This window comes from Typopeltis vanoorti, chromosome 7 (assembly GCF_054136105.1).
Source record: "Typopeltis vanoorti isolate ZY-2024b chromosome 7, IOZ_Tvanoo_1.0, whole genome shotgun sequence".
NCBI lineage: Eukaryota > Metazoa > Arthropoda > Arachnida > Uropygi > Thelyphonidae > Typopeltis > Typopeltis vanoorti.
The window spans coordinates 101,738,028-101,764,173 of record NC_143555.1 but is presented as its reverse complement, the minus strand read 5'-3'; the positions used below and the strand labels follow the sequence as shown (position 1 = coordinate 101,764,173).

At 35.8% G+C, this 26,146-nt stretch overlaps 1 protein-coding gene across 2 annotated transcripts in view; it reads right to left on the bottom strand.

Annotated features, from left to right (window-relative positions):
• The window catches only part of LOC150104917 (ATPase SWSAP1-like), a 125,850-nt gene extending 99,827 nt beyond the window's left edge, over nt 1–26,023 (bottom strand). For both annotated transcript variants that reach the window (XM_090396051.1, XM_090396052.1), the window contains exon 1: nt 25,764–26,023. In XM_090396051.1, the coding sequence (XP_090252177.1) occupies nt 25,764–25,885 (122 nt within the window). In that variant the 5' untranslated portion in view covers nt 25,886–26,023. The remainder of the gene's footprint in view (nt 1–25,763) is intronic.
• Between the last annotated feature and the right edge of the window lie 123 nt (nt 26,024–26,146).

Here is a 26,146-nt window from a genome sequence, read left to right as displayed (position 1 = left end):
ATTGACACTGAGGTTAAGGTCAATAATAGCTGTTCTGCTGAGTCATTTAGGAAAAAAAGACTGATGACAGCTAGAATAAGCTGAATCTGAAACTGATAATTAGAATATTTTCTTTCTCAGTTTACAGAAACCTAACCACATGGGTATATACATTCACAACTTTCCCATCATCCTTCTCCCAACAATAAGGTATTATAAAAACCCTTGTTAAGAGAAAAAACTTCAGTCACACTTGAACTCTCCTTTATTCATCACATCTTCCTGTTCAATGTCTATAATGCCAAACAAATTAACAAAATAACACTGCTCTTTTCTCACAGTTACTCTCCTCCATTCACTTCAGTCCCACCGGTTCTACTTTACTGATCTTTCGCATCACTCATTACATTTCTTTCTAGCAACATTCTCTTCAGATGACTTATACACTAAATCCATTTAAATACAATCCATCCTTTTGTACAAATTAATCTTTCCTTAAATGTATCCCATACATTAACAAACTGCACTCCTTTCTCGTCACACAGCTCTTCAAAGCATTCATGATTTGAAGATTCTAATATTCATGATTTTTGAACCATCTCAACTCGTCACTGTCATACATTGGCAACACACTGACCTTTCCTACCATGCTATTATCTTTCACTCTCCTAAATAACCTCCTGATATGCATCCTCATATTTTCCTTCTGTCCAACCACTAGCTCTTTTGCTCATTTACTTCTCATATCCAAAGCATCAATCATTGTCTGAGGATCCACAGTGTCTGTTCATCCTTCATTCTGGAAAACGTAAACTGTGGACCCTCTCATTCACCATATCTTTAATAATGGAATCTCCATATATCACCACTTTAAAGTCATTCATCACCTTTTTTTCTCTATTTTCCTTCATTCTATCTTTCCACACTCTTTCATTCTTATCTACCAAATTTCTAATCTTACTGCACATTTTCTTCATCTCATTTCTCATCCTGATTAACTCAATTTTCAAATTTTGCATCCTTTTCTTTTGCTCCAGAAATCTCACTTACTTTTGTTCCATCATTCATACTTTCTTTCCCCTAATCAAAATCACTTTTGTTTTCTATCGTTCATACTCTCCTTCATGGTGTGGTGCCTACAATCATGCTAATTTTTGTTCTATTATGCGTACTGTCTTTTGTATCTGCAATTAGTTGCTTTCATTCTGTCGGTCTATATTATCTTTATAATAAAAGGGGAATAAAAAAACTTGCAACTTAAGAAATGTTTACTTCTACAAAAATGAAAAAATCACAGATAGCAACCTAATTGTTAACTTTGATAACATAGGGTAAAAGAAAGTGGCACATGGTACTATGATACTGTGAGGAAGAAAGCAGAGAAATACAGGTTTTTAAGAGAGTTGCAAATAAGTGAAATGCATAGTGGATGATGAGTACACAAATGTTGAATATGTTCAGATAAGATATGATAGGCATTGTGCTCCATGGAAAGTCTGACCTCCCATTAGAATTGGATCTATGGAAACCTGATAATGATACTTTCTTTTGCAGAGAGTGCAAAACATACAACTGCATTTCATATAGTCGATATCCAGATTGTCTTTTTGCAAATATGACAATTATACTTAATGATGGAGTAGTATTACTGTTTTTTAATTCTCCTTCACAATAATCCTCCACTATCCACATACAGGAATGAGTGTGCAAAAAAGTTGAGAAGAAACTTGGCAACGTTGGAACTAAAGAGATGCAAATTGTATTCTTTAGGAAATAGATAAGAAGATTGGCTGTTCAAAAGGTAGCAGCAGAGTGAATGGTCTAAGAGGGAGAAAAATTGTTCTGTGAGACTGGAGTTGATCTGTGAAGGGACAGTGAACATCCACTTTAAGAGACTAAAGATATTTAGAAGAGTGTGGTAGGGTAGAATACTGATGTCAAGTCTGATAAACAGTGACCACAGAAATGCCTTTTCTTTAGAAAAATGAACATCTGTGTGAAAGAATGATGTATGGACTGGTGTACTTATAAAATGTGAGAACGATATTTAGTGCTGGTCTGGTTGGTCAAGTGGTTTGCATATCTGCTCTCTAACCAACAGCCTGCAGGTTTGAATCCTGTTGTATTTCTTTGTCCAGTGTGAGACCACTGGAGACCTGATTATGGCTTGAAAAATTTCCATGCTTGATCCCTAGAGCAGAGTTTCAAGACCAGGTAATAAATGACTAAAACAATCATCATCACTGCCAATGGATCCAATGCCTGTTGGTGTTTGCTTGTTTCACCATTCTTTGCTATTTCTCTCTGTCCATTGCCAGGTGACTTAAATCTTACCAACTCTTTCACACCATCTACTCACTATCACTTTGGCCATTCTCTTCTGTTTATACCATCTATTGTACTAAGCATCAAGCTTTTGATCTTTCTACTGTTATCTAAGAGTAGAAAGATCAAAATACATATCTCATTATGTAGATATGTCAAAAAACAACCACTTTAGGTTCCTTCAAATTATTTTCTGCATTAGATTCTCTTTACATTTTACTTTACTATACAGTTCTTCATCTGTTATATTTTGTACCCATCCAATTTGTAGCATCTTTCAATAACATGTTCATTCAAAAGTCAATATTTGCCTCACATAGTCTTTGATGATCACCCATGTCTCACAACCACAGTGAATGCATGTGAATATGCATGCTTCCAGCAGTCTGCTTTATGGGAAGGCTCATGATTTACTTTTCCATATCTTGTAGGTTTACTTTTGCTTTTGTTATCCAAGATCTCTCTCTCTCTTTTTTTTTTTTTTCTACAGTCTAAATGGCGCATCACAATGCGCCCTAGGAATGCATAGTTCCTAACATCTTCCACCTCCAAATATCAGTTTTTGTTTTATTGATGTTCATTATCAACCCATATCTCTTTTTTTCTTCACTTAACTTCAGCACTACGCTTTCTAGTTCCTCTTCATCTTCTTCAACAATGACTATGTCATCTGCAAATCACGAATTACTTATTCTTGTATCTTGAATTGAAATTTCCCTTATAATCCATTGTTCTTTCTAAAAGCATGATAAAGATGTTTGAGGATATTGCATCTCCTTGTCTCGTGCCTCGTTGTCCGAAGCCATCTTCCTATTTCTGCATTGTTTCTCACAGCAGCCTCTGCATTGTCATTGATGTTCTGCATATACTGTCGAATGCTTTCTGATGGTCAAAAAAAAAAAAAACAGGTACAGTCAGACTTGGTTGTAACGAGTACCAGGGGATGGAATAAAATTTCCTCATTATAATCATTAATCACTATATCAATGATGAGTTAAATCTACCTCCTATTTTTTTTTAAATTCTTAATAATTCAGTAAAAATAGATTTAAAAAAAAAAGTATCAGAGAGGATACAAAAATAATATAATGACATACTTGGATATTATTTGTATAGGTATGCATGTATAAATTACATTACACTTATAATAAATTTAGTTTAATCCTTTATCCAAGTGTAAGCAAACAAAATTTGTGCCTGAAGCATCTTCAGGACTGAAGCAACTCGTGGTAAAGGTGAACCAAGCTCTCATCACTACTTGATGCAAAGCACATCTCCTTGCGGACATGAATAATGCTATGCATTAAGGGAAGGGCCACTACCCAGATCGGTTTCGACCTTTATTGAGGTCTCGTCAGTGGGAGCCAGACCCAGAGGTGGTAATACTAATGCAATGGAGTTCATATTTACCTATACAAGTTGCCAAACGGTGTCTCACCTTATTATTAAATTACTCTGGATTTAGAGAAAGATGGAAGTTTTTTCCCACTTGGCAGGGGTGCACCGGCACAGTGTGCAATGTACACAGGCACCAGGATAGTAAAGGTGCCAAAGAGGAGGAAATACTTTAAAAAAAATGTTTTTTTATTGGACAGGGAGGATGGGGGCACCAACTAAAGTTTTGCACATAGGCGCTGGACACTACTGGCATGCCCCTGCCACTTGGTTAGACTATAATCCTAAAGATACTTCAGGTGCAAACTTTGTTTGCTTACACTTGGATAAAGGATTAAACTAAATTTATTATAGTCTAACCAAGTGGAAAAAAACTTCCAACATCTTTCTCTAAATCCAGAGTAATTTAATAATAAGGTGAGACACCTTTTGGCAACTCGTATAGGTAAATATGACTTCTCCATTGTTTCCACCTTAGTATCATCACCTCTGGGTCTGGCACCCACTGAAAAGACCTCAATAAAGGTTGAAACCGGTTGGAAGCTTGGGTGATGAATGGCAATGCTGTAGCCCATGAACTTTTAACTGAGGCTCAGCTGTTGCTGTCACGCAGGTTCTGGTGGGGGGTAATGAGTGGCAATGCTGTAGCCCATGAAGTTAACTGAGGCACAGCTGTTGCTGTTACCCTTCAGATGACATATGAGCAGCTCTGCTCGGTGGTGGGGTGAGCCTGGCATGGGGTAGAACCAACGCTGAGAGTTCTTCTCAGTGGTAGGGCGAGCCTGTTACTGAAGGGAACACAATGCTGTGTTTTTGGAGTTTGACCTGTACTTGAACATTCAATAAAGGTAGAAACTGGTCTGGGTAGTGGCCCTTCCCTTAATGCATAACATTATACATGTCTGCAAGGAGATGTGCTTTGCATTATGGGAGATACTAAGTCAAGTAGTGATGAGAGCTTGGTCCACCTTTACCACGATTTGCCTCAGTCCTGAAGATACTTCAGGTGCAAACTTTGTTTGCTTACACTTGGATAAAGGATTAAACTAAATTGATTATAGTCTAACCAAGTGGAAAAAAATTCCTACATTACGCTTAATATTAAACACAATTTATTTGTCCACAATTTTAAAACTATACATTTAATGGCAAACACAGTTTATTTCTCTGTAATTCAAAAACAATACTAATTAATAATAAACAAACAAACATAATGATGTAATGTCAGTGTTTAAAAAGACTAACTGAAATCCATTGATCTAGCCAACCATTGTTACATACAAAAGCATTACATCCAAACTGTTTAGCAAATTTTTCCACACTTGAGTCTTCAAGATTGGATCATTGACTGAGAATTAAACACTTCTTTGTGTAGTGAACCATTGAAGCTAAACTTCATCATCATTTGTAAACTTGCACTTTCTAAATTTTTTTTTTGTTTCAGTCATGTTGTTTTCCAGTGTCGATATGTAAACATCTTTATTCTTCCACAATGTCAATACTGTTGAAGAGGACAAAGGAAACTTTTCACACACTCTCCAAGATCTAACTCACAAATAATTTCAACTTTTTAGTGAACAGAGAGATCCATTCTTTTAGTAGACATGTTTCTGATGGAAGGGTTAATTTTTAACTGATTTTACAATCTTACAGGTCTGGAGGAGGGATGGGGGGGGGAGAGAGAGAGAGAGAGAGATTGTGTTAGATGGTCCCCCAAGGACAAGATTAGGGTTATAAAGTGGCACTTAATCCAATGCAGGTTGTCATAAAGCCAAGTTACTCCTTTCATCTTTGTCTATTTCAAGAACTATCTGAACAATTAAGAATGTTTGCATATTTACCAAAATTTGTACAGTATATCCATGTAGTATGCTTTTTATAAAAGTGGCCATTTGTATGTTCATGTGTAAATTAAAATCATTATAGATTTTTGCTCATTAGAGCCATAATCTCATTATTTTCATTCTTATTACAACAAAGTTTGACTGTATAAACATTTTTATTTTTACATAGAGTTTTTTCCACAATTAATCTTAGCATTAATGTTTGATGCACAGTACTTCCATCTCTTCTAAATCCTGCTTGCTCATCTTTTAGATTTTGTTGCATTCTTCTTTGCATTAATATCATTATAAGTAATTTTCCCACATGACTCATTAGATCAATCATTCTATAGTTTTTACAGTCCATTTTGATTCTTTCTAGTTCCTCTTCATCTTCTTCAACAATGACTATGTCATCTGCAAATCATGAATTACTTATTCTTGTACACTGAATTGAAATTCCCCTTATAATCTATTGTTTACAATTTTTACAATTTACAATTATAATCCTTTTTTTTTTTTGAATGGGTATTAGAATTGATGTCCATTATATTTTTGGCACTTTAACTTTGTTCCAAGCCATGTTACACAAAATAGTATAGTTCATCTATGATCACCTCATCACCATGTTTCAGCACTTCTCCAGTGATCTCATCATTTCCAGGGCTTTTAGTTTTTCAGATGTTTTAGTGCCTTTAAAACCTCATCCCTCAGTATATCTGTTTTTCCCTCTGTGTCTGGTGGTGATATTTTCCTCAATTCATCAATTAACTTTTTTTGGATTTCAACATCTCCTTGTGTCTTATTTAACTCTGCACAGCATTTTGTCCATCTCTCTCCTATTTATGCCGTGTTCATCAACCATTCCATATTTTATGATTCTCTTCTTTGAGATCCATTTCATTGTTGATGTTTCTGGTCATCTCATATATACTTCTCTAGTTCTATATTCATAATAATATTTACTGATATCTTCACATTGTTCCTCTAGCCATTTTGATGTCTTTTCTAACCATCTTCTTCACTTCATTGCATTGTAAGGTTCACAGACATCTGCAAACTGTGTAATATATTTCTCAACAAATAGTGCAATTACAGACAACTGGGAATATATAAACACTAACTAATGAATTACATCTCCCCTCCAAAAGAAACTGCTATATATACCCAAGCAAAACCACATGTTGCCGATGCAACATAAGGTTTTGCTTAACACTACCCCGTCATGAACGTGTTAAAACTAAGAAATATATAGTGAATGTATTTCAGATATTATGGAAATCGGTTTAAGAGAATTAGCATTTCCATTCAATTGTTGCTTTTTGTTTGGGTCTCGTGATCTTTTGTTAATACTGCACCAATCATATGCACTTCTTAATAGTTGCTTTTTCTCTATTGGCCTACAATCGGCACATCCTTCACTTTTCATTAGTAATTTGTCAAGGATTGTTCATTATGTATCTCAGGTCTTAAATTACTGATAATTTTTGCTTGATATAATGGGAAAAAAGATGTCTCTATTTGGGTAGATAATTTTGACGTTGAGCACAACAAAACTGCTCTCAAGGACAGAAGAAGTGATGGAGAATAGAAGTTTCTTGGTAAGTCATACCCATTTTCAGTTTTTTTTTTCTCAAAATTTTAGTTTCCGAAAATCCCTGCATATATCTCGCACCACGATTTTTTAGCTTTAATTTTGGGAAAAAAGTGCGAGTTATATTCGAGTAAATACGGTTTTTTTTTTAGCTTTCAAATTCTTAAGTATGGATCATTCGTTAAATACTGGATTTATAAAATGCACAAAAGAGCAATATAGCAGATATAGAAATAAGCAATTTCACTCCTCTCATTGATGATAAATTATTTATATTAAGTAAAAATGTATAGTATCTTTATAAATTTTGTTCTATTAAAAATAAATCATTTTTTTTGTTTAAATGTACATCTAAATTCAAATAAAACTGACATTTACAATGAAATATATTTTTATTTATTATTATTATTTTGATAAGGTACTTGGTAATAATGAAAATTAAAGAAGGGGTACACAGATGTCTGAAGTTTCAGAAACACTGATCTATCCAAATATTTAGTCTGAAACATAGGTGTATATTACGCTGTTCTTTTTCTTAAATTCTCCATCAAATTTGGATAGACGAAACAGCATGATATGCACTTATTTTTTTCAATAAGTTTTAAAAGAGGTATACCGTGAGTAGACATATCGATACAAAATTAATAACGGAAAAAACTCACGTACAAAGATTATTTATTATTTGACACACAGGCGAAAATTATACTATTAAATAATCTTTGTACATGAATTTTTTCTGTTATTAATTTTGTATCGTTATTTTTTTCAGTCATTTCAATTTTGAATGAAACATATTGAGTGTATTGTATTCTGTGTTTAAGTGACTTTGTTTTTAATTGTGTATTTATTTTTGATAGACAAATAAAATTTTAAAGATAATAGTTTATAAATTATAAACATATTAATCAGAGGCGCATTTTGCTAAAATGCCAAAATCGCTTGTGGCAGCATACTTTACATCTTACATTGCCCTCAATAATTATAGTTTACCTTTAATTATCAAATTATTGTATAAATTAATTATTTATAGTAAAAACTCGTAGAAGGCAACTGTTTTAAATCGATTTTTTTAAATAAGATTTAAGTTTTAAAACTTAAAAATAATAAATTAACTCAAAATTAATAATTAATAGAAAAAGAATAATTTATCAATACAAAATTTATTGTCATTTAGATCAGTAATTTGACAGAGAAAATGTTATCGGGAGCTACTTTTCTCAAAAGGAAAAGAGAAAAGGAAGAGCAAGTAAAGAAAGCAAGCGATATAAGGAGATTTGGAATTTGTGTGAGCAAGGTGTGCTAACCTTGCTCACACAAGTGTGGTGTGGTGAGGTTAAGGCATATGATAAACTATGTGTATAATAGTGGACCACCCATGATGAGTTTGTGACTCCATGAAGGTTTTCATAATAATAATAATTATTATCATTATTAAAAATCGTTCACATATCTGCAAAATTTTCTTACATGCCAGTTTGCTATCCCTATATTAATGTGTATTATATTATTAGCTTGCTGAATGAATTTTGTTACCTTGTATTTATGAAGGTAAGTTTGTAGTTAAATATGTGATTTATCTTAGTAATGATTTTTTAAATAAATTATTCATTTCATTTTCTTTGTAGCTATAGCCATGTTGTTTTTAACTTGTTACTTTACGAGCTCTTGCATATATTTGAAATTATGCCCATTGACTACTATATGGAGTATTACGTTAATATTAAACAAGGTAATTTTATTTTGCTAATTTATTTGTTTTCTTAATGCAGTAAAATCAGATAAAAATTATTGTGTAAAGGGGCTAGACTTGGCAAATGACGATTCAATTCTAAATTTTTTACTTTGTCTTGGGCCCATACTTTATGAAAAAAAAAATAACGTTTTTTATGATTTCAGAAACAGACAAAAATGGCAGACCACAGAAACAAAATGATAACCCTTTCTGGTCATCAATAGAGAAAAAGACGAGCAGAACGAAAAGTTATTCGAGCTCAGGAAGAAAATCAATTGCGGAAAGTTTTGAACTTATCAGAAATAAGAGTCAGCGAAAGAGATGTTCCTGTGGAATCCCCCACTGACAATGAATCTGAAAATTCGAATTTGTCTATAGATGATAATCAGGCTCTTGAGAAACATCCAATAGCTTCGACTTCAAATACAAATACCTCAACACTAAATTATGAGCTTTTTGACAATCCAACTTTATGGCCAAACTTGTCCAATTCAATAATTGATATATTAGTAAAATGAGGTCCTCCTGCTGAATCAAAAGAGATTTTTTTTTCCACGTTCGCATTATAATAGGATTTTGAGTAACGGAGAAACTATTAAAAGATCTTGGTTAATTTACTCAAGTTAAAAAAATGCAGTATTTTGTTTCTGCTGCAAATTATTTTCTAATATTCGAACTATGAACTTAATTTCAGAAGGAAATAACGATTGGAAACATATGTCCCAAGTTCTTCAGTGCTACGAAAAATCTCAAGAACATTTTAATAATTTTGAAAAATGGATTGATTTGGAAAAGCATTTAAAAAAATGAAACTACAATTGATCAACATCAGCTAAAATTACTCAAAAAAGAACAAGAACACTGGATGCATGTTTTAAAATGTATAATATCAGTTATTAAATTTCTTGCAAAAGAAAACATAGCGTCCAGAGGAAGTTCAGATACTCTATATATAAATAATAATGGAAAATTTTTGAAACAGATTGAATTATTTGCCGAATTTGAGTGTATTACAAAAACATGTAGAACACAAAAAAAACAATGAAATTCACGTTCATTATTTAGGGAAATGTATACAAAATTAAATTATTAATATATCGAGTAATGAAATTTAAAAAAAAAATTGTATCTAAAATAATGAATGCTAAGTATTTTTCAATAATTGTTGATTGCACCACTGATATTTCACGGCAGGAGTAAATGTCCTTAATTGTAAGATATGTTTCTATAAAGAAAAAAATGAAGAAACCCAAGATATTATACAAATAGAGGAAAGATTTCTAGATTTTATTAAAATTAATAATACAACAGGAAGCGTTCAGTGGGGGATTCCACAGGAACACCTCTTTCGCTGACTCTTATTTCTGATAAGTTCAAATTAATAATACAATAATAAGTAATTTTAAAATTATTAGAAGAAAAAATCTTAAATATTTAACATATTTGTGGTCAGGAATATGACAACCGGTCAAATATGAAGGTAAAGAATGCAGGGGTACAAGCACTTTTAAGGAATCCTAGAGCATTTTTTGTTCTGTGTTGTATGCATTCCTTGAACTTGGTATTGAGCGATTCAGCAAGCTGCAATGTAGATACGGTTTTATTTTTTGACATTATTCAGTCAATCTATAATTTCTTTTCTTTATCAAGTCATTGATGGGAAGTTCTTCAAAACCACATCCAAAATTTTACTTTAAAACCTTTATGCACAACAAGATGGGAAAGTCGCGTTGAAGCTGTAAAAGCAATAAGAAATCAAGTAAAAGAAATACATGAAGCTTTAATTTTCATCACAGAAGATGACAGCTTAATTGAGCAACAAGGCATTAAAACAAAATTGGAAGCTAATTCGTTAGCAAAAAATTAATAGCCGAGACATTAGATCTAGAAGAAATTTTACTCTAAAACCTTCATGCACGACGAGATATGGAAGTCGCGTTGAAGCTGTAAAAGCAATAAGAAATCAAGTAAAAGAAATACATGAAACTTTAATTTTCATCACAGAAGATGACAGCTTAATTGGGCAACAAGGCATTAAAACAAAATTGGAAGCTAGTTCGTTAGCAAAAAAAATGAATTCTTTCAAGTTTATATTTGGCACATTTGTTTGGTATGACATTCTAAATGAAGTCAATGCATTTAGCAAACAATTGCAAAATATCTCTTGCAATATTATGGAAGCCTTGAAATCATTAGATGTCATGAAAAAATTCTTGACGTCATACAGAAGCGAAAATAATTTTTTGAAAGTTAAGCAGCAAGCACATAACTTTGCTCTAAATATTGGGTTAAATGCTGAATTCCCAACTAACAACAGCACACAAACTCGACATGTAAAAACTCAATTTGATTATGAATGTCCTGACGAATCAATTACTAATATTGAGCGGCAGTTTCAAATTAATTTTTTTTAATGTAATTCTTGATTCAGCAATAACACCAATTACTGAGAGATTTGAACAGCTAAATAAATATGAATCAATTTTTAGGTTTCTCTTTAACATTGGTAACTTAAAATTTGATAATGATACAGTAAAAAAAGCTTGTTTCGACTTGGAAACTGTTCTATCTGATGGTGATCAAAAAGATATTTCAGCAATAGATTTATTAGATGAATTAAAGATATTGTCTCGGATGATATCAAATAATTATTCTCCCAAAGAAGTATTAAATTATATTTGTGCAAATAACTGCATAAGTCTTTTTCCTAATGTGTAACAATCCCAACTACAGTTGCAAGTGCAGAGCGCAGTTTTTCTAAATTAAGACTTATTAAAAATTATTTGAGGTCCACAATGTCCCAAGAGAGATAATCCCTCTTGGGGCATTGTGGATGGCTTAGCCACTTTATCTATTGAAGGAGATATAGCCGAGACATTAGATCTAGAAGAAGCATTCAAGTCTTTTGCTGAAATTAAGGCTAGAAAGGTTTCTTTTTTTTAAATAATTAAAACTGTTAATTCTTAATTTAGATTTTTCATATTTGTTTTGTCATATTTAATGTGATTTATATAATATTTATAAATTGTGTTAAAATTATGTACTCATTATATAATAAACAAAAATATTTTATTTATTTATTATTATTATTTATTCATTCACTATATACAATTTCGACTGAAGGGCGGAAAAAAAAAAATCTTGCCCACACTCAAAAATTTGCTTGGGTCGGAGCTGGTCTTGTTAGTTTTAATCTTATCGCACTTCTTTCAATAGCTAACTTATCGATTAAACCCCTCAGGTGATGTCCGAGTCAGCATGTTGTACTTTTCCTTTGCACTACCATATTGCACCAGATTTCAATTGTGTTTTGCTTTCAGTCAGTGCATCAACACTCATCTGACAAAACTTAATGGTTCCTTCAGCCACCCACTATGGATCAGGTATTGCAATTGCCTGCTGGTTCACAACCCAGGGATATGCCCTGTAGTGTCTCCCCCAATAAAAAAAAAAATAGAAAACAAAAATTCTCAGCCCACCCACTATACTAATTTGTGTTTTCTTTTTAATTAAGTTTGTGGGTGGGAGTTAACTGACAACTAACTATGAGTTAATTGATGCTATTTAAGATAATGGCCTAGAGCAACAGATGAAATTTAATTTTTTTGAATGCCCAGGTATACTTATGATATATTTATGCCATTAAAGATAGGCATAAACATTATCCTGTAGAAATATTCTTGTCTAGAGATTTGACCATTCAATCGGTCACAAGGATAAAGTATATCAAAAATATAAGCTCTGTATTATTTCTATAGTATCCAAAGGTTATATTAACATCAATGGACACTTCACATCCATGTAATTAATGATGTATACAGGTCAAGGTTGATTCAGTGGTTAACAGTTTAACAAATAATACTAATACCCCCCTTCCTCAAGAAATAAGGCAACATTAAGAATTGCTAGTATGGAAATTAACAAGAATATCAGAATTTTGAACTGTAGAAGCAAATATTCTAGAAGTTTTGTCCAATACAGGAATAGAAGGAGTAATAAAAAGAAAGAGGAAGAAAATTTTTTTCTGCAAGTCTGGAGATGAACTATAAAGGAGTGTGACTAAATATTATTATTATTATTCAGGGTCCTCCATGGAGTCAAAAGACTCATCGTGGGAGGTCCTTCCGAAGAAACACAAAGTCTGTCAAGACTCATCGAGGGGAGGTCCCCCCCCCCCTTGAGAAACACAAAGTCTATCATACCACTACTCAAACTCATTTACCGTTCTCGCTCTCACCACTCCATCAGGCAATGCATTCCATGGTTCAACCACCCTTCATGCAAAGAAACCACTCCCCACCCTCTTGCAAACAGTTTCCTTTTGTAACTTCCAGGGATGGCCTCTTGTCATCACTCCTTCCCACTGTTCAACCAAGCGAAAGAATTCCCCAGTGTGAATCCTGTAACCACCTCTCAACAGTTTAAAAGTCTCAATCATATCACCTCTCTTTCTTCTATTCACCAAACTCTGCAGTCCACATTCCCTCAGCTGATCCTCATAACTAACATGGTACAGTCCTGAAACCATCTTTGTTATCTGCCTTTGTACCCTTTCCACAGTTAATTTATCCCCTTCAAATCCTGGGGACCAAATCTGAGAACAATAGTCTAAGTGTGGTCTGATCAGAGACTTATACAACGGAATGATAACCCTTTTATCTCTGCAGGTCAGTGTCCTTCTCATTATTGCAGCAATCCTCTGTGTTACCTTCACCACCTTTGCAATATGTCCCCCTTAACAGATTTAGAAGCGAGTGGAAGAATTACTGATATCAATGCTAATGAACAGTAATCATGAAGAAAATGCATGGAATCTGAACCAATACCTTTGTGAAAGAGGAAATGTAGAAACCAATTTAACTACTTTTTTTTCTGCACTAAGTCAAGGATTTTTAGGAGTTCTTAAGGACACCACCCCAATATAAGAGCAGAATTCATGAAGAGAAAGGAATTCAGCATTAAGAGAGGAATGAGGCAAGGAAATCTGATATCAGCTAAACTGTTTTCTGCTACATTTAGAAGAAGTCTTTAGGAATGTATGATAGGAAAATATGGAATTAACATCAATAGAAGAGCCTCCATAGCTCAGTCAGTATAGACGAAGCCCTTTGGTCGGAAAGACCTGGGTTCAATTCCTGTCAGTGATGTGAGGAACCTTTATCTGGTCTCTTTCGACCAAAAAGTGAGTTAGCAGGTCTCATACGGAGACTGGCTAACTCACCTACGGTAGGGGACCTGGAAACTCTGGTTTTCCCCCCCTCTAGAACAGGCAAACTGGCCCCGTGACCACACATGGATTACAGCCATGAATACGTCCCAGCCATATGCCGGTACCGAGCCCGATAAAATTGGGAGTTGGGGAAAGCTTGGTGACTACCCTGTAAAAATCTCACCTGGAATACTTAGTGGGCAATACCTACAAAGTCACCTATGGTCGGAAACGACTGAAAGGGAAAATCAGATCAGACATCAATAGATGAAATCATTTAGCAGATGACATTGTTCTGCTAGCAAAAAATAAAGAAGCTTAGAAAATAATAAATGATCTTTACAGAAAAAGCAGGGGAAAAAAAAAAGATTTAAAGATTAACATAGCTGAAACAGAATTTATGACAAATTCAGATCGAGTTGAACTAAAATTAGCAGATAATCTTATTGTGGAATATTATGTTTACCTGGGACAATAAGTTAGCTTTAAGGACAAATGAGATAAATAAATAGACAAATCACACTTAGGAAACAAAGCAATTTTGGTTTCTTCTGGCTCAGCTCGGACAAATGAAGTAGCGAACTGTCTTCAGGAGCATTACTTCATTCGCCTTGCGTTCACAGCGGCCATGATTCCTGAGAGCTATACGGTATTCCCACCTTCTGTGATGCTAATTCATAAGTAGTATAGAAATAGAAGACAATGCACAACATAAATAAAAAATTAATTTTAATTAGAAAAAGATTTTGGAAAATTTTCTAATTTTTTTTTTCATTTTCTTTTTGGGTGGGAACAGGGCCCCTTTCCCCCACCCAGACATGGGTAATGACTGAAAAACAGAAAGAGAGGATGCATATAGCCCAAACAGCCTCGGAGAGAAGAACACTTCACATAACAAAACAGGAACAGAATTATAAATAATAGAAAGATGACTGGAGTGAAGTATTGTAATGCAAGTAAATAGAGAGGTACTGGCCATATTACCATTAACAGATGAAAGATGGTCAAAATTAAGCACTGAGTGGATATCATAAGAAGAAAATGTCAGAAAAGAACAAGATGGAGGGAAGATTTATAAAGGTTTGACATAAGATGGTGGACATTAGCCAAGGACAGAAACGAATAAAAATTTAATTTATGGGAGAGGTCTATATCCACCAGTGGATGTAAAGAAGCTAAAGTAATGTCTGAAGTGAAAGATTTTTTTTTTACATTTGACATCCGTAGACGGCATACCTCACATAGTTTTGGCAATGATGCTAGAATAAGTGGTAGGGTCGCAGATTCCCTTTCCACACAAAGTTTGTAGGACAATCACAAAGATCCATGCCCATGGTGGGATTCGAACGCACAGCCCCTTGGCTGGAGAGCGGACACATGCTAACCAGGCCAGCAAAGTGAAAGAAGAAATCCTAATTTCCTGGATGCTGTAATATGTTTTTTGCCAAGAAAGATTAGAGATTACAGTTATCCCTAGAAGAGAAATCTTATTTTGTTTAGAAATATGGTAGTGTCAAAACTAAGACTTTTAAAAAGTTTTTTTGCAAGAAATAAGACAGGACTATGTTTCACTAGCATCAAAGATAATAAGGTACCCCCCCCCCTCCCCACACACACACTCCAAACAATGTGTAATCAGAGAGAAAGCTATCCACCCAATTACAGACAGTAAGATGAGAATTTATTTAATGAGCTTTTGTGCCAATCCTACTGAATATTACAGATTATCATAAGCAACTTCTTGAGTTTCTTCAAGCTTTTCCTATGCCATTTATCCATAGATAGATGATATACTGAAGATTCTCTGTTAATCAACAGTGACAGAATCCATAATGGCAATCTTTTATTAGTTGAGAAGTTTCAGATAGTGTAAAATCTGACCTATTCATGTATTTCTCCATTAGTTTAGAAAGAAGTGACATGAGAGTGACTGGACAATCATCTGATGGTAAAGATCTGTCACCTTTTTAGGAATAGATAAGATATTATTATTACATGACATCTCCAAGGACTCATCTGAAAGAGGACATTCTGCTCCACTCCACTACACACTCTAATCTTCTTTCCTCCTACTTAATTCTTCTACTACAAGCAACTACATATGAGCTAATTTTCAAGTTATAGAACAAATACCAGTGGAATAGAAGAATATTATTATTACATGACACCTCAAGGAGACTCAATGTATGAAAGCACACTACTCTGCTACAATTTGCCGTCTCCCTTAAATAATCCTTAATTAAGAATAATCACAGAAATGCCATCAGAAATAGAGATTTTTTTTCCTCTTTTTTTTTTTTTTGTATCTAGATTGGCCAATATTCTTCTGGCTGCTGCCTGGGGAAAAAAAAAATCAAAGGATGCATTAAAAAAAAGGATGTAAATCTTCTATGCAAAACTTGAAAAAAGTAAGAAGCCAGAAAAGTGACATTTATGTAATTGACAATGCAATAGAACTATTCAACTATTCCAAAAACTATGCCACCTATGAAATGAAATGAGTCAGAGTATGCAACTAAGTTTTTTCTTTTTGAAGAGTAGCAGGTTGTGGTTTGTGAATACTTTTTGAGAAAGGCTGTTCCAGAGGACAGAATACAACAGGATGAATAGAAGCAGATTCAGTGTGCTTACAGTTGTGCAGTAAAGGGATGCTGGACAGGCAGCTGCAGCTCTTGTATTAACACGTGCAACTGGAGGAATGATGGCTGCTAATTTACTGGAACGGTGACCATGAAAGTGCCTGTAGAATAGACATAGTGCTAAAACACTGCACCTGTTTTATGTGCACTACCCCAAACATGAGAGCAATATTCTAATCATGGATGGATTTGGGATTTGTATAGAGTGAAGAGTTGGCTGGGTGTAAAATAGGCTCTCAAATGAAGGAGAATGAAAGTTTATTGGATACTGAGGAGACTATTGATGTGATGTGTTTATGCCAGGAGAGACGGGATGTAAACATTAGTCCAAGCAAAGAGATCTGACTTTGTCTGGTGATTTATTATTATTATTATTCCTGATACCTCCAAGGAGTCCGAAGACTCATCGCAGGAGGACATCTTCAACTGTCTCTACACCTTACCTCTACTACGAATCAACGCCATCTACCGCCCACCTCCAACACCACCACAACTAGTAATTTTTGTCTGTAAATTGCGTGTGTTCTGAAGGGCCGATTTGTATGTATGCGGGATGAAAAACCCTGCTACCTCCGTATGAGATCGGCTAACTCACCATCCATTGAAATCGACCAGATAAAGATTCCTCCCATCGCGACGAGAATCGAACTTAGGCCTATTCCAATCGAAGGGCGCAATGTACCGTCGTTCTTCCAATTGCGCTACGGAGGCGTATATATTACATATTATGTATTACTAAGGTTATCAGTAAGTGAGCTGGGATCTCTTTTGCATGAAAAAACATGACTGTTTTGATGGCATCGAACATAACAAGGTTGTCCTTGCCCCAATGCAGATCAATCTTTAAGGCACTAGTTGTAGATGATCTTGTAGCCTGGGATGTCACAGTACTGCATGGTTTGTCAAATGAGTAGGATGAGTGGAGAGTACTATCATCTGCAATGGGATTAGTGGTTATTGTGAGTAGGTCATTTATGTACAGGAGAAAGAGAGTAGGTGATAGGACAAACCCTTGAGGTAATCCAGCATTGGTGGTGAAGCTTGAAGACAGGGAACCATCTACCATTTGATTTGGGAGAGTCTCATCCTCATAAATGGTAAGCAATCAAATGCTTCCCTTCTTTTTCATCCCCCCATTTTCTTTTCTTTTTTTTAAATATTATGCTGTGTCATTCAATCATTTTATTTATCTTAATTTATTTGTTGTATTTCAAAATTCTTTTAATTTGGTTTTAACTTTAATTGGAATTTCATTTTACTTTTTAACCATCTGTATGGTGACACTCAGACTTATGGCTCAGCTCTGTAAATAGGATTAATGTTCTTTGTTCTAGCTTCACTTGTGATTATGCTGATCCTTTAATTTCTGGCAGAATATTTGCAATAATAAAAATTATTATTCTTTATTCTTGTGAATACACGTGTCCAATAATTGTTACTATGTCACAACTCTTAATCCATATGCTAAAACTCTGGCCTGAGCAGTTTATAGTTTCACAAGATTCTCTGATGAAATGTAATAGAAGATGGAATTTCCAACAACATTGGAGAAGGCGGCTTTGAATATGTTGGGGGGGGGGTGACAAAGGGGTTAACCAAGTCCATTTGGCTGAGGTAGAATGAGAATATGGCTTAGCTACAACTACCAAAATATTGAAAAATGGAAGTGAGCCAACCGTTTCAATCTTCATGGAGAGAATTATGAAGTTTAAGAAAGCCAATAGACAATCAGGAAAAAAAAGCTATCTGAAATAAAATATCTTCATTCTTCAAGGAAACTGATCACTTATTTTCTATTACATAATTCCAGAAATCCTTACAACATTTTCCTGAACTATATGACATTGGTTAGAAAAGAGCTGGATCTAATTCTAGTCATGATGGGAGAATTTTTTTAAAGGAAGTTGAGTTAAGCAACCTTATATAGAATAGAGAGTTGACTTTTTCTCTTCAAAAACTGGATTTTAACTAGCAAAGCATGCAGAGAACACAAAATAAACAAACATACATTCTGGTGTGGATTACACAGTGTGACATAGCCTCCTGCAGTGAGCCCAGAGACTCACGGAGAATATAATAATATAACAAACTGGATAGAATTACTATGTTTTTCTTTATTAATATTTTTTTATGTTGCTCCTACCATAAAAGGTTATTTGCAAACTTCTAATATATTTTGTACTGTGGACAGGCTAAGGACTTTTTTTTCTATTTTTATCAATTAATTATTTTTTTGGAGCATAGCCTGGATATCCTGCTCTACAGACCAAACATGGAACTTTTTCAAGCCACTTCAAGACTCTAATAAGCAAAGCAGTGGTCTCACACAGGACGATGAAATTCATCTCCGACCTAAAGACAATAACAAACATCCATGCTCAGCAGGATTCAAATGTGCAGCCTGCTAGTTGGAGAGTGGGTACATTAACCACTTGGCAAACCAGGCCAGCCATTACTATGTTTAATATGATTAGTTAATAATTATTCATTTCTTAATGATTGTGGAGAGTTACATACCTAAGAATTACAAGTTTTGAACCATCCTTTTTATTTTTTCTGATATATGATCACAATGATCACATACTAACATATTGCTTATTGTATTCTTTCATCCCCAAGTAAAAGGAACATTTTTATAATCAATTTGGACAGACAATATTTGGAAGGGTAGCAATACAGATTTTACTGCTTAGCTACAGACACCTCATGGAATTATGTTATATAAATTGGAGGAAATGGAGATGGATAAGAGGATAACTGTATATACAGTATATAGAGGAGTAGGGCGGTGACTAGCAGTGTATTGTAGATACTGTACTTAGGTTGCTGCTATTTAATTTGTATATTAATGATATAGCAAATGATTTGAGAAGAAATATCCAATTTGTTGGACAGAGATAATGGGTAGGGGGGAAACAGTTAACAAATGGGGTGCAGAGGTCCTATAGGATGACTGTCAGCCTATTTTGATTAACAGTACAAAAACAATACTGATTTCTGGTTTATGTGGTAAAGTATAAAGTTACCGCATAAACTAGTTTATGCAGTGAGCTGGGTGGGAGGCAGATGGGACGAAAAAATTACAAGCCATATTCTATATTAATGGATCTGAGCTACAGGAAACTGATGAAGCTAGAGATTTGGAGGTAGTGTACAAGAATTTGAATTTTAGAGAATATATTGGAAAAGTAGCCAAAACAGCTCACAGAATCAGCTAGTGTTGAAGCTACGGCAAACACAGATAAAAAGATTATTAACTCTCTAGATCAGCGTTTCTCAAATGGTGGGTCATGACCTGGCACTGAGTCACGAAAGCTAAATGCCGGGTCGCCTAAAAAAACTCTTGAAAACCTAGGTGTTTCATTTTTGGGTTTTATTTTTTTTCACGAAACTCTAAAATATAAGTAAATAGCGCTTAATCAGGACTAATGAATACATACATACATCTTCAAAGCCCACCTTTCCTAATTGGGTTGTGGGGGCAACAGCTGCAAGAGGAACTTCCAATGGTCACGATCCTCTGCCACCAAGCTCAGGTGTTCTGGTGGGATTCCCAAACGTATCCACTCAAGGTTTTGGATATAATCTATCCAGCGAGTCCTTGGCCTTCCACATGGCCTCTCACCCTCTGGCTTGGCAGAGAGGGTCTGCTGAGGGAGCCTCTCTTGTGGCATTCTGACCAGGTGCCTGTACCAACGTAACTGTGATCTCTCAACACGGAGAAGCAGCAGTTGAGTATTGAGGGTTTCCCGAATTGCAGAGCTTCTGACTCTGTCGAGTCTTGTCAGCCCCGCAACCCCTCGAAGGAACCTCATTTCAGCCGCTTGGATTCGTGTCCGCATTCTTTCGGTCATTACCCAACTCTCATGACCATACGTGAGGATGGTGACATAGACTGTATTGAAGACAGTCAGCTTTGCCTTCTGGCTTAACTCCCGCTTCAATACTACTGAACGGCCAAGCTCCCGCAATATTGAGCTTGCTAAGCCAATTCGAGTATCTAGCTCTACGTCCCATTTTCCATCATTCGTGAATATGGACCCAAGGTATTTAAACTTCTCCACCTGCCTCATTGGGACTCCACTTACATGTAGAGTACACTGGGATGGTTGTCTTGAGACCACAAATGTTTCAGTTTTGGCCACACTGACCTTTATTCTGGCGTCTGCACAAACAGCTACAAACCTATCCACGGTCCGCTGGAGGTCATCTGTGGAAAAGCTAAGCAGAACTAGGTCATCTGCAAAAAAGCAGACATCCAATGCTACATCTTCCAATTCTGACACACTCACTGCCTTGTCTATGCCTATCAATCCAGTCCATAAATATTATGAAAAGGAGGGGTGACAGAACACACCCTAGGCAGAGGCCAACGGAGACTGTGAAAGGTTCAGACTTTGTGCTGTTTACCCTGACACAAAACTCTGGGCATTCATACTGGGACTTGATGGCAGCTAATAGTTGGCCATCCACTCCATATTCCTGTACTACTTGCCAAAGCTTATCCCGAGGAACCCGGTCATATTCCTTCTCCAAGGCCACAAAACATGTGTAGACATTCTTGGCATATTCCCAAGATTTCTCAAAGACTTGCCTTAAAGTGAAGATTTGATCAGTTGTGCTTCTACCAGGCCAAAAGCCACATTGTTCTTCTTGGAACTTTGACTCAACTATGCTCCTGAACTGTCTTTCCAAAGCACCTAGCATAGCATACACTTTCCCAGGCAGGCTGAGCAGAGAGATGCCACGATAGTTACTGCAATCCTTCTGGTCTCCCTTCTTGAAGACTGGTATTATTATTCCTGTCTGCCATTGCTTTGGTGCTCACCCAGATATCCAAGCAGCCTGACACACTCGAGTCAGTCAGAGAACACCATCTCGATTGAAGGCTTTTAGCATTTTGAGCCGAATTTCATCATCGCCAGCAGCCTTGCCCGATTTTAGTGATTTTATTGCTAAATGGACCTCTCCTGCTGTGAGACTAGTCATTGACTCGATCTGCACCTCTTGGATGTCCACAACTGCTGGGCCACCTGGGTTAAGAAGGCTCTCAAAGTATTCCCTCCATCTGCGGAGGATATCCTTTTCAGTTGTTAAAAGTGCACCATCAGAGGCCTTAATTGCCCTTGATGTGCACGAATTCCTCCCTCGAAGGCAGCGGATGGTCCGCCAGAATACTTTGTTTGCATTTGCATAGGATGAGTCTAATCTTTCTCCAAAGGATTCCCAAGCCTTCTGCTTTGCTGTTTTCTTTACTGCCTCAGCTGCAGCTTTTCATGCCTCAGCATACCACAAACACATCTCAGGTGACCTGACCCATGTTAGGTAGGACTCCTTTTTTGCACGGACAGTTTTTTGGAATTCTTGGCTCCACCAAGGTGTCCTTTTCTCACTGCCCGTTGCCATGCCGAGCCGCTTTCTGCCACAGCATGAGAGTGCAGAGGCAGTGACAGCTGTTCTCCTCAACATCTGCAGTATGCTTGGGAATCTCTTTGAACCTGGAGGAAATGTCATCTGCAAAATTCTTCCTCACAACCTCATTTTCCAATGCCTCCCATTTCTCGCAGTATAGCTGCTTAGGCCTACCAGTGTTGATGGTAGCATCTGGTTTCTGAAGCCATAGAGTGCACACAACAAGGTGGTGGTCAGTTGACAGTTCTCACACGAACGTCCAACACTGAGGAAAATAAGTCTGCTGAGACTATAAAGAAGTCAATCAGAGACCTTTGTTCTAGTCCATAAATATCCCTGTACCAGGTATATTTATGGACTTCTTGGTGCTGGAAGAAGGTATTCATTATGGACAAGCTGTTAGTACAGCAGAAGTCCAATAATTTCAACTCATTTGCGTTAAGGTCAGGGGTGCCGTACCTCCCAACCACACCCCTCCATGTCTGGTCATCTGTTCCAACATGTGCATTGAAGTCACCCATTAGCAGGACTGATTCCATGTCTGCCACCCTGTCAAAAGTAGCATCCACTTCCTCTAGGAAGGTAGAGTATTCTGATTCCAGATTAGGTGCATAGGCTTGTACCACAGCCAAATCATGGTTTTTCATCTGAATGAATAAACAATTTAATTAATAGAGATGAAAAACACGTCATTTCACAGTCTCTTTGTCCGTGGTAAAGTAACTCAACTAATGGCGAGGTAAAGTAGCTCAACTAATAGAGATTGAGCTGGTGGCACAGCAGCAACCGTGCCACCAGCTGAATCATTTGGTGGTCTGGCATTTGTTTTGCTCACCCACCATGTACTCACTCTGCTTGTTCAGTTTGAGTTAAGCATCGAGAGAGAGCGTATTTTTTCAAATCCGTTTCATTTTACCTATTGGCCATAAAAAGTTTAGTGGGTCATGAAGATGAAGTATTAAAATAACTGGGCCACGGGAAAAATAAGTTTGCTAAACCTTGCTCTAAAGCATTGATTATGGCACATTTGGATAAATGAGCACAGATGTTGTTGTCTGTGTTTCTTGGAGATGGAAAAGTGGAGGAGAAAATCAAGAGACGAGTGACCAAGAACATTATAGGTCAATGGAATGCTGTACCCTGACAATAGTGTCAAGGTTTGTGGGTTACAAAAATTGGCTGATAAGCAGAAAAGCAATATGATAAAACATACAAATTATCAGGATAATAAAATGCAGTTTCCTTGTTTTTTCCTCTTATTATGCAGAAGAATTTTTCAGTATATGGACATGAAGGCAGAGAACAAGGAGTCACCCCTAAAAATTGCATTCGAGTGTGATTAGCAAAGGCATGAGGACTTTTTGCTTGGAGAGTTGTGAATGAATGGAATGGGTTGTAAGAGTTGGTCACAAGTGCTTTATCAGCAAATGACTTCAAACATGATTGGTATTGTGAATAATAGTCAGCGTGAACCTCCCATGATGACTATTTGAACTTCATAGATATTCCTATGTAAAGATAAGGATGTCATTTTGCTTCTTTATAATACACATATACTGTATACAATACACACCATATAGATATACAGTGTGTAGGCATGGTCTCCTGGTTTCCATTATGACTCTGATACAGTGGAGAGAGTGTGCAAAGGAGAGTGTTAAAAATATCAGGATTGTAGAATACAGACTATGAATCCCTGATCCCTGGAAGTGTCTCTTAATAATAATACCAAAATGTGAAAGCGTTTCCATGAAACAGTGTTACTCTATCAATAAATGATGTTTTCTATGAGGGTGTGCCAAAAAAAAAAAAGTTGTAATAAACACCATGAAGGATTTGAGGTAGAACCATGTAACTTACACATTATTTTACATATTCCCCACGAAGTGTTATACACTTGTTACAATGCTGCTGCATCATCTGTAATCCTCTGAGAAAAAAGTCTTTCCATTGTTGCACAAACCAGTCCTCAGCTGCAGATATGACTTCATCAACTGTGCAAATTTTGTCCTTTCAAGTGTTTCTTTAAATTTGGAAATAGTCGAACAGATCCAGGTCTGGCAAATAGGGTGGGTGAGGCAGACATTGAAAGCCTAAGTTGTGTATTGTCTGTTGTGTTTCGTGAGCAGTGTGAGTAAGTTTGTTTTTTTGCAAAAGCAACATGCCTATGCACAGTTTCCTGTGACTTTTCCCTTCAGTACTCTTTCAAATCCTGCAGAGCTGTTGCATAAACTGCTGCTGTAACAGTTTCACCTTTTTTTGAGGTAATTGGTAAGGATTACATCAATCATATCCCAAATGACAATGGCAAAGAACCTTCCCTGTTGACTTTTGTGTTCGGAACTTCTTTGGCCATAGAGAAACTTTGTGTTTCCATTCCATTGACTGTGTTTGGTCTCTGGGTCCTAGTGATAAAGCCATGTTTCATCAACAGTCACAATACAAGCCAAAAAATTTGCACCTGATTTCTCAGAATGACCAAAAATCCCTTGAGATGACAGCACATGCTTTCTCTCTCTCTCTCTTGCTCTTTGGTCACCATTCAAACATTTGAGGACCCACTTCTCTGAGAGTTTCTGCATGTCCAGATGTTGGTGGATAACAATCCCAACTCATTCCCTGGATATTTCCCAGTGTTTGCAATGTTTTTGACTAGTATTGGTCTATCATCAAGGATCATGGCATGTACCTACATCGATGTTTTCAGGTGTGATTGCTGTGGAAGGTCTTCCTGAGCAGGGGGCATCTGCTGTCTCAAGATGCCCCGTTTTAAACTTGGCCACCCAGCTGACAACTGTTGGATATGCTGAGACACAGTTCCCTAAAGTCTCACACAAAGTTTGGTGAATCTCAGTTGCAGACTTATCTTGCAGCATGAAAAACTCGATGACGGCCTGCACCTCTGTGTCTTCAAATTTCTTCAGAACCCCTGACATGTCTTCTTGTATATCCTAAAAGAAAAATAACAAATTATTACAATTTGACAAAACATGTGGATTAAGAGTTTTAAGATATGTTCTTTCATATGATTATATCAGCTGCCTTAATATCATTTTTGTTCTAGGCGTTTATCAGAAGTTTTCACCCCCCCCCTCATATATATATATGTAGAAATATATATATATATGAGATGCATTTTGCCAGTAATCCCCTCATGGGGATAACACCTCTTCTGCGCAAGGAAGAGATAATTAGACTGGTTAAGATATATTTATATTTACCTTGTGGCTATGTGGGTAGCCATTCTTTTCCTTCCCTTGATGGCAAAGTGTGTGTGTGGGGGGGGGGGTATGGCTGTAGGGTTCATCTCACTGTCACAAGGATATATCTCTTTAAGTCTTTGGATAGTAAATGAATTTTATTACTTAATTTTTCAGGCCCATTGTGGGTGGGAGTATTGTAATACACACATATACAGTATATCGTTGGAATAATTATACTCACATAAATAAATAAATAAATAAATAAATAAATAAATATATATATATATATATATATATATATATATAACATAATTAAAGTGACATTAAAATTATATGGCATGAAAAGCGATTAAGAAGTACTGCTGTTATTATGTTCATTTCAACAGAGGACTTTATTCCTAACGTTTTTTCATTTGAGATTTAAAAGAGTAAAAAAAAAAAAAAAAACTCACGTCATATTTTCTCCTAAAAGCAAGCTTGTCGCATTTTTCTCGCTTAACAGTTCTGCAGATTCTCTACTTGCTATCCATAAATCCTGCAGTTCGTTAAGAGGAAATATTGTTAACAAGGACATGTCTGTTATTGCATTGCGAATAATTTAATAACAGTAATAAGTATTTCTGTGCGTAACGTTTGCATTTATTAATCTAATACGAAAAAAAAATCAATAGTTCGAGTTTACTTATGTGAACAATATTATCCACTAGTTAACCTTGGCGCCATTACCGAAATGGACCTTCTTAAATTCTGATTCGTTCTTAATTACATCATCATTTTTTCTCCTCTTTCTTCTTATTGGCTTTCATTGACGTCATTGTTATAAATTTGGAAAGGA